This window comes from Podarcis raffonei, chromosome 1, assembly GCF_027172205.1.
Source record: "Podarcis raffonei isolate rPodRaf1 chromosome 1, rPodRaf1.pri, whole genome shotgun sequence".
NCBI lineage: Eukaryota > Metazoa > Chordata > Lepidosauria > Squamata > Lacertidae > Podarcis > Podarcis raffonei.
This window is the reverse complement of record NC_070602.1, coordinates 123,454,430-123,469,839: the sequence shown is the minus strand read 5'-3', so window position 1 is coordinate 123,469,839 and position 15,410 is coordinate 123,454,430. Positions and strand designations below refer to the sequence as shown.

The window sequence follows — 15,410 nt, the reverse complement described above, 5'->3', positions numbered from 1 at the left end:
TAAATTGGACAGTAAAATTGGCTTTCAGGTGGAAAAATCAAAACTAGAGACTGAACTGTTAGAATCCAGTACTAAGAATTTGTCAAAAATGTATAACTTGCTGCTGAAATGGAATACACAAGATGAAACGGTTAAATCAACTATGATTAAATGGGCTCAGGACATTGGTCATAATATTTTGTTTGCTGACTGGGAAAAGTTGTGGACCACCGGGATGAAATTTAGATTTGCTGAACAATTGATTAGAATTTGGAATACAGAAACGGGAGGCATGAGGAAGTCGAAGAAGAAAGGTTTAAGAAATTAGGATATGAAATGGTACTTGTTTTTTGTTTTGTTTTCTGTCTTCTGTTTGTTTATGTATGTTTTGTTTGTATGAATATAAAAATTGTTTAATAAAAATATTATATAAAAAAAAATGAAGCTTGCAGCCTCATCCCATTAAAACAGTGTAAATGAATGATAAATAATCAGATTTCAGATGTGAGTGGGAGAAATTTGTTTCTATCTCTGCATTCTCTTTTTTAAAAAACAAAAGAACTTTTTGGAGTCTGTTATACTCAAGAAACACATTTGAGTTTTTCACCACAACTGAAACAGTACAACCTTAGCTATGTTTCAAGGAGAGGAATTTGGAAGAAAAAGAATTATGAGGGGAAATCAAGCTTTTCAAGACAAATAAATCAACAATGAATGCATGTTACCATACCAAACATCCTCTGCATCTTCATCGCACTCTGCCCCGAATTGGCAAATGTCGCAGGTGGATGTTTCCTTTTGAATGGTTTCTCCAGAACCTTCACTGCCTGTGAAAGAAGAAATCAAGAAGAAATGCGTCAGTTTCCCAGTCCAAAATCTGTCACAAAATCAGCAACAATAAAGAAAACATCCCATCTACTTGTGTATAGTTTATATGTGCGAATGACTATGTCGACTCTCAAACGTTTAGATTAGGAACACAGAAAGAGCATAGAAAATTAACATACACTGAATCAAGCTGTTGGTTCATCTAGTTTAGTGTTGTCCACAACTGATTGGTAGGAGCTCTCCAAGGTACTGAAAGCATCCCCACCCTTGCCTGGAGATGGCGGGGATTGAACCTGGGCTCTTCGGCATGCAAGGCAGCTGCTCTTCCACTCAGCTACAACCTTTCTGCAGTTTGGGACTCTGTATTGAATGAATACACTAAGGTCACACTCAAACCACTCACTCACATAAGAGTTTAAAGCACTCTTATACAGTGGTACCTTGGGTTACATACACTTCAGGTTACATACGCTTCAGGTTACAGACTCCGCTAACCCAGAAATAGTACCTCAGGTTAAGAACTTTGCTCCAGGATGAGAACACAAATCGTGCGGCGGTGGCGTGGCAACAGCGGGAGGCCCCATTAGCTAAAGTAGTGCTTCAGGTTAAGAACAGTTTCAGGTTAAGAACGGACCTCCGGAAAGAATTAAGTATGTAACCAGAGGTACCACTGTACCACTTTTACAGTCATGAATTACCCCAAAGAATCATGGGAGCTGTAGTTGGTTTAAGGTTGCAGGGAATTTTAGCTCTATGAGGGGCAGAACCCTTAATAATCTACAGTTCCTAGGGTTCTTTCTTTCATGGGAAGGGGGAGCCACAACTGTGGTGCAAGAGTGGCTTAAATGTATGGTGCAGATGTAACCTAATAGGATGTGTCTCCTGCTGCACATGTTCCAGGACACATCTGCAATGTGTCGATGACCGGTTGGTCACATAAGTGCAGGAATTTCTCCCCATTCTTGGGAATCATGTCTTTGCAAAGTTTCCAATGGCGCACTGTTTCCAATCACATATATGTGTAGGCATGTTGTAGACATGCGCTGGCATGTGTGCTGGGTGGGTGGTAGTGGCGCCTGCTCTTTTCCCACCATGCACTTGTTCAGAACACCAATGTGATTGTTGTACCAATTTGGGAGGTTTTGTGAGGCAAGGGAAGCAATATTGCAATGAGATGGTTAGCGGGGAACTTAGGCAGCAAAGGGTGAATTTGTGCATTTTCCCCAACTTATATTTTTTTAAAAAAAACACAATCAGCCTTGGTTGCTGCTGTAGTGGCAAATGTTGGGAACTGTTGCTTAAAGCCCTTTTGCTTTGGCGGTCTTCTGTTCTAAATTGCCCCTCTCCCAGCCGCTACCCCATCTTTAGGAATGAAGAAATGGGAAGAAAGACAGCTGGGAGAGAGAGCTACCGGTATTTTGAATGGGAAACAGGCAGAAAGGAAAGGGTGAAGTAGCACCTGCTACCCTCTGCTAGTACTCTGCTTAAGAATGGCTCTTTTTCTTTTTAAAGTAAGGATGAAACAATCACCCTGTGTGTAGCTTCAGCCAAAGTGTGTAATGGATTTGGAAGAAGAGTTTGGATTTGATATCCCGCTTTATCACTACCCTAAGGAGTCTCAAAGCAGCTAACATTCTCCTTTCCCTTCCTCCCCCACAACAAACACTCTATGAGGTGAGTGGGGCTGAGAGACTTCAGAGAAGTGTGACTGGCCCAAGGTCACCCAGCAGCTGCATGTGGAGGAGCAGGGAAGTGAACCCAGTTCCCCAAATTATGAGTCTACCGCTCTTAACCACTACACCACACTGATTGGCAGAGGAAGGGAGAGTTCAGTGCTGTCCAATGTAAAAAGTCCCAGGTTCAACACTTGACAGCTCCAAGTAGGGTTGATATCCTGATATTCTGCCTGTCAGTAAGGGAAATACTGAACTAGACAGACCAATGGTCTGATCAGCATAAAGCAACTTCCTGTGTTCCTAAAACAACAGTCTAAGGACTGGTTCACACTGAAAACTACAGGGCACTTTTTGTCAGCGGAGTTTAACACAAGCTGTGGGTTCTTGTTTGGTATGACTCAACAGAGAGCTGCACTCAGTCCCCAAAGCGGCTCCATGGAGGAGCTTTGGAACATAAAAAAGAAAATTAATTGGCTTCGCTTGCGAGAAAGAAAATATTCGTGCCCACATATGCAGCCCATCACAATGAAAAGAAACACAAAGTTTCCCTTAGGGCGAAATTGTCAGATCAGAGACGGCTTGTGATGTGATCAGCTTCCCATCTTCTTTGAATTCCATGTGACCGATGGAGCAGCTCAGTTAGACATGGAAGAGGAGGGAAGAGGAGGTTTATTCCCCTGCACGCAAACTCCCAGGTCCCGACCCGCTTCTCAGGTAGGTGTAGCAGTTGCAAAACTTTAACATCTTTACAAGATGCCTCTGAGGCAAGGCAGGCAGTTGATGTCCACCATAGCAGAGAACACTGAAAGAATATAGCAGCCATTATCTTTATGAGATGGGTGCTTTAAGGAGTGAGTGGAAGTGTAGGGCAACCTCTTTCTCTCCCCCCCCCCAATGAACTGCCTATAGTTAAGGACAAATGAATCTGCTAATCTTGGCTTCTCTCCGTTTTTCATTTTTCTAATCCTAAATTCAGTAACTGTTATGTAAAGAAGCAACAGAAAGCAATGGGGAGAACTTGGAGAGGCGTATATACAAAGATGGATGCGAGACGCTATAAAGAGAAAGAGACTGTGTGTATATTAGAACAAATGAACTCTAAAATGCTGGCGGATTTTGAAAAGGATTGCATATGCAATTTTTGCCTAATACACACATTTTGCAGCACAATTCTTCTAAGATAATGAACATTTGTGCATTATTTTCATGGGTATGTGTATTTCTATGCACACTATGCCCTAGTAGATGCGTAGCATATGCCCACTGCTGGGCTGGAGCACTGCACTGCAAAATTCTGAGATGTGGGAAATTGGAGGCTAGCTGTGTTTCAGTTCACGTTCATGTAGATTACGAAGATTCACCTTTAACTGTGAACTGAATCCATTCCCCCCGTTCTTCAATCCCCACTCATGATTCATATTGCCAAAACCATGTTCTGCACTTCTATCCTGTAGGCTGTCGAGGCCAATTGGTATTTCTCAGGGCACAGATCTGGCACGGGGTCCTCCAATGGCTGTTCACTGTGTTGATGTTTGAAAAGCACCTGACACAGCTCAGCCAAATGACAACATTTGCTCTGTCCAGTCAGTGTCCACTATGACTAGAAATAACAATAGCTGCAATTACATTTTCCCCGTTTTTCGTAATGTATCAAATTTCTTTTTCTTTTGTTTTGTTCTGTTTTGTTTTCTACCTGGATATGTGTCTTTCTTTCTTTCTTTCTTTCTTTCTTTCTTTCTTTCTTTCTTTCTTTCTTTCTTTCTTTCTTTCTTTCTGTGGTGTAGTGGTTAAGAGCGGTACTCTCGTAATCTGGTGAACTGGGTTCGCGTCTCCGCTCCTCCACATGCAGCTGCTGGGTGACCTTGGGCCAGTCACACTTCTTTGAAGTCTCTCAGCCCCACTCACCTCACAGAGTGTTTGTTGTGGGGGAGGAAGGGAAAGGGGAATGTTAGCCGCTTTGAGACTCCTTAAAGGGAGTGAAAGGCGGGATATCAAATCCAAACTCTTCTTTCTTTCTTTCTTTCTTTCTTTCTTTCTTTCTTTCTTTCTCTCTCTCTCTCTCTCTCTCTCTCTCTCTCTCTCGGTGTCTTATCTTCCTCGGTACACTTGTAATTATGTACATTTTATTTTTAATAAAGAACACACACACACACACACACACACACACACACACACACACACACTGAAAGGCTGCTCTGTACAGCCACTGCCCACTATGACTGGAAACAGTTTATATGCTAGGATAACTGCCCTTCACCTTCAGGTTGCAAAATGAATTTAACAACTATCCATAAAACTTTTTTTTTTAAAAAAAAAGCTCCACGAGAAGGGCCACACATCACATAGCTCAATAATTAAGCCTTTGTAAACCTGCCAGATTGTCCAAGTTCTGGAAAACAAGCTCCTTCATTTTTAGCAAAATTCCTCTCTCTGCTTTTAAGTCCCTCTGGAAAAAAACAACACTTTCCATGTATTTATATTTAATTTAACAGGATTGTCTTTGGTCTCTCTTCCCCCAGCTAAATGCCCGCAGCTTCAGTGTATCCTTTTATAATGTTCCAGTGTTAGCAGGTATGCTTTTCCCACAGACAACATATGTTTTCAAGAAGAAGAGCAGCGTTTTAAATCTGTATTCCAAACACTCAGCATCCAGGGATGGTTTACATTGTGAATAGTAAGTGAACCTTTTGCAGACAGCAAGTTCAACGCATAAGCAGAGCATCCTCCCTTCATTTTTTATTAGAAATGAGCCGGTAGTCCTTTCATTGCAGTTGCCATTGGTGAACAAGGAAAGTAACTGGGCTGGGAGAACTGAACTACCCAGGCATTATTCCCCAGCATTAAATTAAAACAGCAGTCTCCTTCCTTTTATTTATTTTTTCTGCCATTGGTCTCAACAGCGGTGTTGCCTGGCGATAAAATTTGTTTAAAGTGAATTCTCTTCCCACCCCACTGTGCAGATGAGTGCCCTGATAAAACCAGACAACCTAGAAAGAGTTATTTTCTCCTTATTTCCTGCTGCTATTTAAGCTTTCAGTGTGTAAGATGTTCATTTTCTAAGGTGACCCGAGGGCTGTCATCTCCCTCCCTGGCCTTTAGGTTTTGCACCATTTTGCACATACCTCCAAGAAACCTTCCACGAGTCTTCAGAGAATAATAATAATAAAAAAATGCATTGGGAAGCATTTCGCGCAGCATTCAGAAAACCCTATCTGTGATTATTTTCAAGATGTTAGCAAAATGCCAGCTGGCTCCGGCCAAAGACCCCCCTTGTCCAACATCCTGTTTTCACATTGGCCAACTGGAAGCCTGCAAGATTCTGTAGGCAAAGCATGGACTCTAGTGACATGCAATCATTTACCTATTTATCGAAAATATTTATATCCTGCTTTTACCCCCTCCACAAGGGAGTTGCACAAAGCGGCTTACAAATAAAAAGGCACAACGTAACAGCAACAATGGCCTAGTGGTTAAAACAGGAAATGAATAAAACTAAAACCAGCAACAAGAAATCACACACACACACAAGGGCACACAGATGTGGGCACCCAGACCTCTCTCTCTCTGTGGACCCCAGGACTCTCCCTAAACCATACCCCCCCCCCACTTGGCCTGCTTTTCACTCTCCTTCAGTGGGCCTGGCTGGAAGGTATGCTTGAAGTCTGATAATGCCTCCTGGTTTCTGGGATGGAGGCTAGAGAGGAGGATGTGAGCATGTGTGGAAAATAGCCTATTGTATACAGGTAACATGTGGATGAAAGGGACGCGGGTGGTGCTGTGGTCTAAACCACAGAGCCTAGGGCTTGCCGATCAGAAGGTCAGAGGTTCGAATCCCCGCGAAGGGGTGAGCTCCCGTTGCTCGGTCCCTGCTCCTGCCAACCTAGCAGTTCGAAAGCATGTCAAAGGGCAAGTAGATAAATAGGTACCACTCCGGCGGGAAGGTAAATGCCATTTCCGTGCGCTGCTCTGGTTCGCCAGAAGCGGCTTAGTCATGCTGGCCACATGACCCGGAAGCTGTATGCCAGCTCCCTCGGCTAATAAAGCAAGAGGAGTGCCGCAACCCCAGATTCGGTCACGTCAGGGGTCCCTTTACCTTAACATGTGAATATGTTGCTTTGCCTACTTTACCTCTGGTCTGTCTGGGATTGGTTGGACGCAGAGGAACGGGGGGGGGGGAACCAGCTGGTAACCACAAAGGGAAGAAGACTCAGAGCCCAGGGAATGTTGAACGGGAAGAAGAAGAAGAGGAAGAAGATGGGGAAGAGGAGGTGTTGGAAGCTAAAGAGGTAACAGGGCTTAGTGAGCCGGGAGAGTCATTGACAGAGACAAGAATTCTAACCCAATGCTTTCACCAAAGTCTGCTTACATCTGTGATCAATAAAGTTGTGGCCTATGTCAACCCAAGTACTGGTGTCAAATGTCTTATTCTTTCATGGGGCTGCCCCGGACAGCCTTTGCGCTGTTACACCTGGGCACACAATTATCCAGCCAAGTACAGTGGTACCTCAGGTTGCATATGTTTCAGGTTACATACACTTCAGGTTACAGACTCTGCTAACCCAGAAATAGTACCTCGGGTTAAGAACTTTGCTTCAGGATGAGAACAGAAATCGTGCTCCGGCGGCACAGCAGCAGGAGGAGGCCCCATTAGCTAAAGTGGTGCTTCAGGTTAAGAACAGTTTCAGATTAAGTACGGACCTCCGGAACGAATTAAGTACTTAATCCAAGGTACCACTGTAACATATTTTAAAATCACATATATTACGGGAAATGGCATAGTAGAACTGCATCCTAATAGGATAAATGTCTTTGCAAAAATGTGAAGGAGAAATTAGGAGAAATGTGAAGGAGAAATTAGGAGAAATTTGACTAAAATGCTGATGAATTTTCATGAAGACACTTTTTAAAAAAATCATGAAATTACGTAGAAATGTGGAGAATCATGAAATTACGTAGAAATGTGGAGAAACAAACTGAAGATGGCGGAGGATATCAAATTGAGAGGCACTTAAATTAACAGATTCACCTAACTCCTGGTACATAGCTGGTGAGCTACATTTGACATGGCATTTGACATCACAAATTTCGCCGATAATTTCTTACTTTAGTTCTATGGTTGCATTCCCGTTCCTGCCAGGTAAGGGCAATTTCTTTGCAGGGTGGGGTATCAACAAATCAGATAACAAAATAAAATTGCGGAGACCTATCTGTTTGGGGAAGAGAGGGACAATCTCTTGAGGAAGTGGCTAAATAACCACTTCAGCTTGGACTGAAATCTGAGTGCTCTCAGGTAAGCAGAAACTAAGTGAAAGATGCTTCTGCAATGCCAGCCCCTTCTTCCCCAGTACACATCTGGCTGAAGAAAGCTGTGCTAAAAATTGTGAGAGAGAGGGAGAAGTGTCGAGGGCAGCCGGATGTTGGCAACTAACACAGCGAGACAAAAACACGGGGTGAGTTGAGCTTCGCGCAGAGATATCCCACTGTGGGCTTTCACATTAGCAGAAGGAAGTGGGTCAAAAGGACAGGAGAGTGAAAGGCCGCTAAGAAATACATGGGGAGAGAGGCCAGTGGTATCTGCAAAATGCACAAGAGCGAATACCCCAAACACCTTCTTAGAAAGTGATTTATTTTTTTAAAAAACCCATCTTGGCCAGCACACAAGCCGGAGAGACGCTCAAATGCCGAAAGTGACTTGGCACTCAATCGATAAGTCTTTTCGTAGCCCCCTCTCCGCGAGAGCATTAGCTTGGTTGAAAGCCGCAAAGTGAGAAAAATGAATGGGTGTGAAACGAGGGGTTGTTGCAGGAGCAACTATCCTTTCAGATCTCTGGCAAAGGCTCAAAATAACATTACAGGAAAGATGAAAAGAAAAACGCTCCTCAGCTGTACCGGCCACAAATGCCCCGTGTGACATAGCTTGGTTCTACTGGCTGCGCACAGGCTTCTCGTTCAGCAAAGGGAAAATTACCTATATCCCACGCAAGCTTACACAAAAGGAAATTAACCACAATTTCCAGTGCCAACTTGAGCCCTGATCAAAAGCCGTCGATGGGAGCTCCTGAAACATTCTCCTTGATACCGACAAGCTTTCAATCAAGGCCTCAGCATGGATGGCAGTGATATAAGTGAGTATTATAACTTCAAGACTTTCGAAGATGCAAGCGACGCATGGGGGTCTGTGCAATGCAAAAGCAAGGGGATAATATGCAAGAGCCCTGATTTTATGCCGCAAGCATCCTTTTCTTGCCTGGTGCTTCATAGGCTGCAGACCTGCTTGCCATTCCCCTCTGATTACATGGTTCTGCTTCTGTCGTAGGAGCCCTCCCACATGACCTGCCCAGTCCTGCAGGAAGCTGTCATTCAAATGTTATTGGAACAGTGTGCGATTGAGTCAGAGGGAGTTGGCAACTATTCAGTTTTCGTAAGCGAATCCCTTACCTTCAGTGACAGACAACGCATGCACATTAGTTTCCCTCTTCCAAGACACTTTGCTCTTTGAAAATTGTTCTTATTAAAGATTATTGGGCTGCAAAAGTACATACAATGTCTCTGTTTTCAGATCATAAAGTCCTTTCTATAGGTCAGTTCTATTCAGTGCTTTTTTCTAAAAAAATTGTTTAGGGGTACTCTCATTTAGACTCAAGTAAATCACCATTTTAATAATAATAATAATAATAATAATAATAATAATAATAATAATATTAATATCTTTATTGTCATTGCCCCCTCTCAGGGACAACAAAATTACTTGACTGCTCCATAAAAACACTAATTAAAACAATACAGTATAGTACAGCAAGGAAGATTAGATGACTTTCAAAGTCCAGGCTTCCCATTCAGGGCCGAGATCACTCTGGAGAAGAAGCTGTTCTTAAGACGGCTCGTTCTTGTCTTCATCGTCCTGTATCTCCGTCCCAACGGCAGGAGCTCGAAGAGACAGTGACCAGGATGCGATGGATCTTTTACTATGTCCAGTGCCTTCCTATGGCACCTTGTGGCATAAATCTGCTCTAAGGTGGAGAGTGGGCAGCCAACAATGCTCTCTGGTGCCTTAACAACTCTGCACAACCCCATCCTGTCCTGGGTAGTACAGCTTCCGTACCACATACATAAACCATAAGTGAGCACGCTCTCAATGGCACAGTGATAGAAGGCAAGCAGCAGTTTCTGCGGAAGATGGTTTTTCCTTAGAATTCTCAAAAAGTACAGTCTCTGCTGCGCCTTCTTCACAAGCCCCCTTGTGTTGACCCTCCAGGACAGATCCTCTTGTAATTCAATGCCCAAAAATCTGAACGTTGTTACCTTCTCCACACAGACCCCATCAATCAAAAGTGGCTGGATATTGCTCTTCTGTCTCCTGAAGTCCACCACAAGCTCCTTTGTCTTCCTTGTATTTATGAGCAAGTTGTTAGCTCTGCACCACTCTGTCAGCCGCTCCACCTCATCTCTATAATCCGTTTCACCCTCCCTTTCAGGGATGAGCCCAATCACGGTTGTGTCATCTGCAAATTTGACAACCCTATTACTAGGGTGAGCAGCGACACAATTTTATAGTTCAAATTGGGAAAAATAAATACAGTAAATGGACAAAAGTACAGAGATTCACAAAATGTTTAGGGGCATGCATACCCCTGCATACCCCCAGAAAAAAGCACTGGTTATATTCTATGTGAGACATTAATGTTGTAATCAGTATAAGGTTGAGGAGAAGGGGGAGAGGAAGAGAGTGGGTTAGTAAATTTTCATTCTTTTACAAAGAGTATGTGTGAGGTTTTTGTGTTAGCATCATGTGGGTACGTTCTCTTTCTATTCATTTATTAGTTTTAATTGGCTTTGAGAGAGGTTGGGGGAGCCCAGGGCATGGTTGGTTGACTCCAACATTTCTCCAACGAAAATAGGGACATCCCATTCCATGATGATAATAATAATAATTTTACTATTTATAGCTCACGCATCTGACTGAGTTGCTACAGCAACTCTGGGCGGCTTCCAACATAATAACATAAAAACATAATACAGTCATACCTCGGGTTAAAGACTCTTTGGGTTAAATCTTTTCAGGTTGCGTCCCGCGGCGACCCGGAAGTAACGGAACAGGTTACTTCTGGGTTTCACCACTTGCGCATGCACAGACACTCAAAATGACGTCACACGCATGTGCAGAAGCAGTGAATCGCGACCCACACACGCGCAGACGTGGGTTGCATTCTGCTCATGTTGCGAACGGGGCTCCGGAATGGATCCCGTTTGCAACCAGAGGTACCACTGTAAAACATTTAACTTTTTTTAAAAAAAAAACCTTCCCCTATACAGGGTTGCTTTCAGATGTCTTCTGAAGGTGGTATAGTTAGTTATCTCCTTGGCTCGGAGGTCACATAACTCCATACCCTCCAACCTTTCTCCGATGAAAGTAGGAACGTCCTAAGGAAAAGTGGGACATTCTGGGATCAAATCAGAAACTGGGACAGCTTCTGTAAATCTGGGACTATCCCTGGAAATTAGGGACACTTGGACGGTCTATTGCCTTCATTCCAACTTCCCATACATAGACAATCAAGTTAAAAGGAGACCTGTCCCCTGTTCAGATGTGTGATTGAATTTGCATTTTTGAAGCATGTATATGGGTTGGACAGATCGTGAAGCTGAGGCTCCAGTACTTTGGCCACCTCATGAGAAGAGAAGACTCCCTGGAAAAGACCCTGATGTTGGGAAAAATGGAGGGCACAAGGAGAAGGGGACAACAGAGGACGAGATGGTTGGATAGTGTTCTCGAAGCTACCAGCATGAGTCTGACCAAACTGTGGGAGGCAGTGGAAGACAGGAGTGCCTGGCGTGCTCTGGTCCATGGGGTCACGAAGAGTCGGACACAACTAAACGACTAAACTACAACAAACATGGGTTAGTTTCTTCTTGTAGGAGGAGAGGAGAGCTCAGTCGTAAGAGTTTGTGTGTAGAGGATCCCAGATTCAAGCCCTGCTATCTCCCGGTAGGCCTGGAAGAGAAACCAGCCTGAAACCATGAAGAATCACTGCAAATCAGTGTAGAGAATACTGAGCTGGATGGGTCTAAAGTGTGACTTAATACAAGGCATCTTTCTATGTTTCCTATGAGACACAACTGATCCCAATTCCTGTAGGGAAGTCCAATGGAAATCTAACATTGCTGCATTTCCGCAACACTCCACTGGCAGCAACGGAAGTGTGTTACTGCAGCTTGAATCTCTCAGATCACTGTGGCCTTGCAACCTATTTCTGCTGCAGGTATTGTCTCTTTCAGAGGCCAGATTTATTTGGAAATAATTAGAGGTCTCTCCCTCCCTCCATCACAGCCCCACCTGTATGGAACACATTGCTTGAGATTCTGGGTCCATTTAGATGGGGCTGTCAAGACTTTATAGACCAGCTCCTGATCTCAAAGTGTAATAGCATACAGTTGGGCTTGTTCGATTATTTCTGCTGCTGTGATAACACAGCTGATTTGGTTTTTAATTATTTGCTTGGATGTTTTAATATCGTAGCAGCATTGAGAGCTTGTGTGAAGTGAACAAAAGTGGGCTATTAATCTTCAAATAAATAAGACTCACTCCCCCATTGTACAAGCTGATCTTGTAGCAATATTCCCTCCCCCAAGGTAGAGATGATAGATATAGATAGATAAATAGAATTTAAGAGCATCTGAATAGGGTGATTCTGTCTGTGGAGGGGCTACAGGACCACACATCTCAGCTGTGCCTCATCCACCCCAATATTTCCACATTGAACTGGAAGGTCCAAACCTTATCTTAATCTTATAAGAAGTGCTATTTATAATTTATTTATATTTATAAGAAGTGCTATCCCTCATCCTCTTAGAATGGCAATAGCACCCACCTAATCAGGGCCAGAACTAAGTTCTGGTGAGTTCCAGATGAAGAAAGCCTTGATTACCATATTTTTTGTGTGTATAAGATGTCCCGATGTATAAGACAACCCCCTTTTTAAACCCCAAATTAAGAAATTAAGTTGTTTAACATTTGGGGGGGATGGGGAAGGTCACTTCTGCCAATAGCTCAGCTGCCTGCCCACCACTGCCAATCGCTTGCCACAGCCACTGCCAATCGCACACCACGCTCCAGCCACCAATTGTCTGCCCACTCGCTGCCACCAACAGCCCACCCACCAACTCAGTGGTGTAGCGTGGGGGGTGCCAGGGGTGCCGGCCGCACCGGGCGCAACATCTGGGGGGGGGCGCGAGTCCAGAGGGAAGGGACAAGTTCCTTCCTCCGCCGGGCTCCCCGCCGCCACCGCCAGCCTTGCGCCCTAGCGCGCGTGCCCCCCGCCGCCGCTGCGGCTGCGCTCCACTCACTGCTCACAGGAGGAGCAGCCGCTGCAGCAGCGCCGACGCTGCCACCGACGCCTGGCCGGGCACGGGCAGCCTCCGCACCCCGCCGCCACCGCCATCCCATCGGCCCAGCCACAGGCGGCGGCTGCTTCTACCGACTGGGAGGGAGGAGAGCTCCGAGGGGCCTTGCCGCGCCCTGCGCTCCCCAAAACCCTCCGAGAGGAAGCCGGCGGGTGGGCGAGGGTCTCCCGGCGGAAGGGGGCGCCGCTGGCTCCGGCTCTCAGCGCAAGTCTCAGCCGGGGGGGGGGGGCAAGGACGGAGCGCGGCTGGAAGCCCCCGGACCCGGCCGGGAGGAGGAGAGGCACTCGCCAAGCCCGGATCTGGAGCGCCTCGGAGCGCGGGCTCCACCTACAGCCCAAGGAGAGGAGGGGGCGGGGAGGTGCCCAAGGGGAGGGGGCTTCGGCTGCCTCGGCCCGCGGGGGCTCCGCAAATAATAAATTTAATAAATTCCTGCTGAGCCTTTGGGGGGGGTCCTTGGCTCCTTCGCTCACCCCCAGCCCCAGTGGCGTAGCGTGGGGGGTGCAGGGGGGCCGGCCGCACCGGCCGCAACATCTGGGGGGGCGCGTTCGCACTCGAGTGCTAAAATCCACGGGTTAGGGGGCGCAAATTACTTGCCTTGCCCCGGGTGCTGACAACCCACGCTACGCCACTGCACCCACTTGCCACAGCTGCCAATTGCCTGCCCGCCTCGGCATAGCCAATTGCCTGCCCAATTGCTGCAGCCGCAGCCAATCACCCACTCAATCGCTGCTGCCAGTCTCCTGCTTGCTGCTTCCATTAATCACATGCCCCCCCCGCATTCACTATCTGTGTATAAGAAGACACCCAATTTTTGCCTATTTTTTAAAGCAAAAAGCATTGTCTTATACTTGGAAAAATACGGTATTTACAATTGCCCTACAATCCCTTACCTTTGTCATGATCACTGTCATCACTAGGTATGACTGGGAAGCCCTACCCCTGGGTTTCTGATCATGGGGATGATTGCAGGGGCAGATTTGGGGTGGGGGCGTGACTAATTCAGTTACAACAAGCATGGAGAATAGAGCTCAAGAACTGTGGAAGGGGAGCTGAATTATGGCGCCACACAATACACTGCTTAAATTTGAGATCCCAAGGTCCATCACTGAGCATTGTAACAAAGACATTTATAATATTCTCCCTCCTTCCTGCTTTCGGACCTTTCAATATTGAGCTAACACGGGAAGTTTAGGAACAGAGAGGGTATCCACCTACTCCACAGATACAATTTAAGGGTCCCAGAATAGGGTCACTGATGTGTGATTATCAGTCCTCTCTCTATCCAGCATCCAAGCGAGTGACCTTTGGAAAATGCAAAATTTCATAGAATCGTAGACCTGGAAGGGATCCCAAGGGTTCTGCAATGCAGGAAGTAAATTTGGCAAGTAAACAATTTCAGAATCAGTCAGGCTGGTGGCTTTCCTCCTTAAGCTGCCCTTCCTGGATTCTGCCCCACTTTGAAAAAGGCATTTCATGCACACATATTGATCAGTCTTACGAGTCTACCATTCCTCCTACATGCAGATGCTGTTAAGTGTAGGGCAAAAACAAAACAAAGCCGTAAACTCAATGCTACAGTGTCTTGCATGAAGCAACAAACCTAGGTGATGCCAACTTTTCACATTTACATTTAGTGTAAACAGTGCCAATTAGTGACAGAATTTAATAGCTGCCAGCCCGCCCCTCCAAATAAACATGTTGATCTAAATTTGCCAAGAGCTCCTTCTCATAAAATGCACAAGAGAAAGGAGCAGAGCAGTGTGTGCTGGAAACTCTCACATCTCTACTCTTATTTTAATTTTATTTTAAAAGGGAAATGGCTTCCTTACAGAGGGACTTTCAAAGAGCATCGCTGTAAACAGTTTCGTGGTTTCCCGATGCAACAAATCGGGAGACCTTTGATGGTTTTCACATTTAAATCAAGTTTTGTTTTTGGTTTTTTACTCCCCGTGTCTGACATTTGAATGAGAAAAACCTTACATTGGGCCAGGCTGTGCATTTGATTCTAAAACTGGTTCTCCTTTGGTTGTTATTTCCCTTTTCCTACCACACTGGAAATGGTTTTCAAAGATTGGATGAAAAAAGAGCTCTGAAACTTGGGTTATAATGTAATGCACAATCCCTTGGGATTTAGTCCCATTGGAATATATACTCAGAGTCGCTAAATCTGCCCCTTCATTACCTTGCACATTACCAGATAGGACCCTAGGACTGGGCACCAGCCCTCCTTCGCATTCCCCCAACCCCTGCCCATATCTTGCTAGCTGCTCAAGACTCATCCACCACCGCTGTCCAATCTGCACCACAGTCCTTTTAAGCCCATGCCCTCCTTCTATGACTTTCTGTGCCACCAAGCTTAGAGCCGGCTGCTGTGTTATGAGAGCCAGAGAGGCAGGATCTGTGCTGCCCTTTTAAGCTCCCCCCCATCTCTTCGTCTCTCTGCCTCTGGCTCCCAGCAGCACCCTGGCAAATGACATCATCAAGCTGCACTACCAAGCTTGGAGCTGGCCACTATGTTGCGAGTGG

At 45.4% G+C, this 15,410-nt stretch overlaps 1 protein-coding gene across 1 annotated transcript in view; it reads right to left on the bottom strand.

Moving 5' to 3' along the window:
• Positions 1–15,410, bottom strand: part of TMEFF2 (transmembrane protein with EGF like and two follistatin like domains 2) — a 253,882-nt gene that overhangs the window by 87,778 nt on the left and 150,694 nt on the right. The window contains exon 5 of the mRNA XM_053360539.1: positions 710–806. Within this exon, the coding sequence (XP_053216514.1) occupies positions 710–806 (97 nt within the window). The remainder of the gene's footprint in view (positions 1–709; positions 807–15,410) is intronic.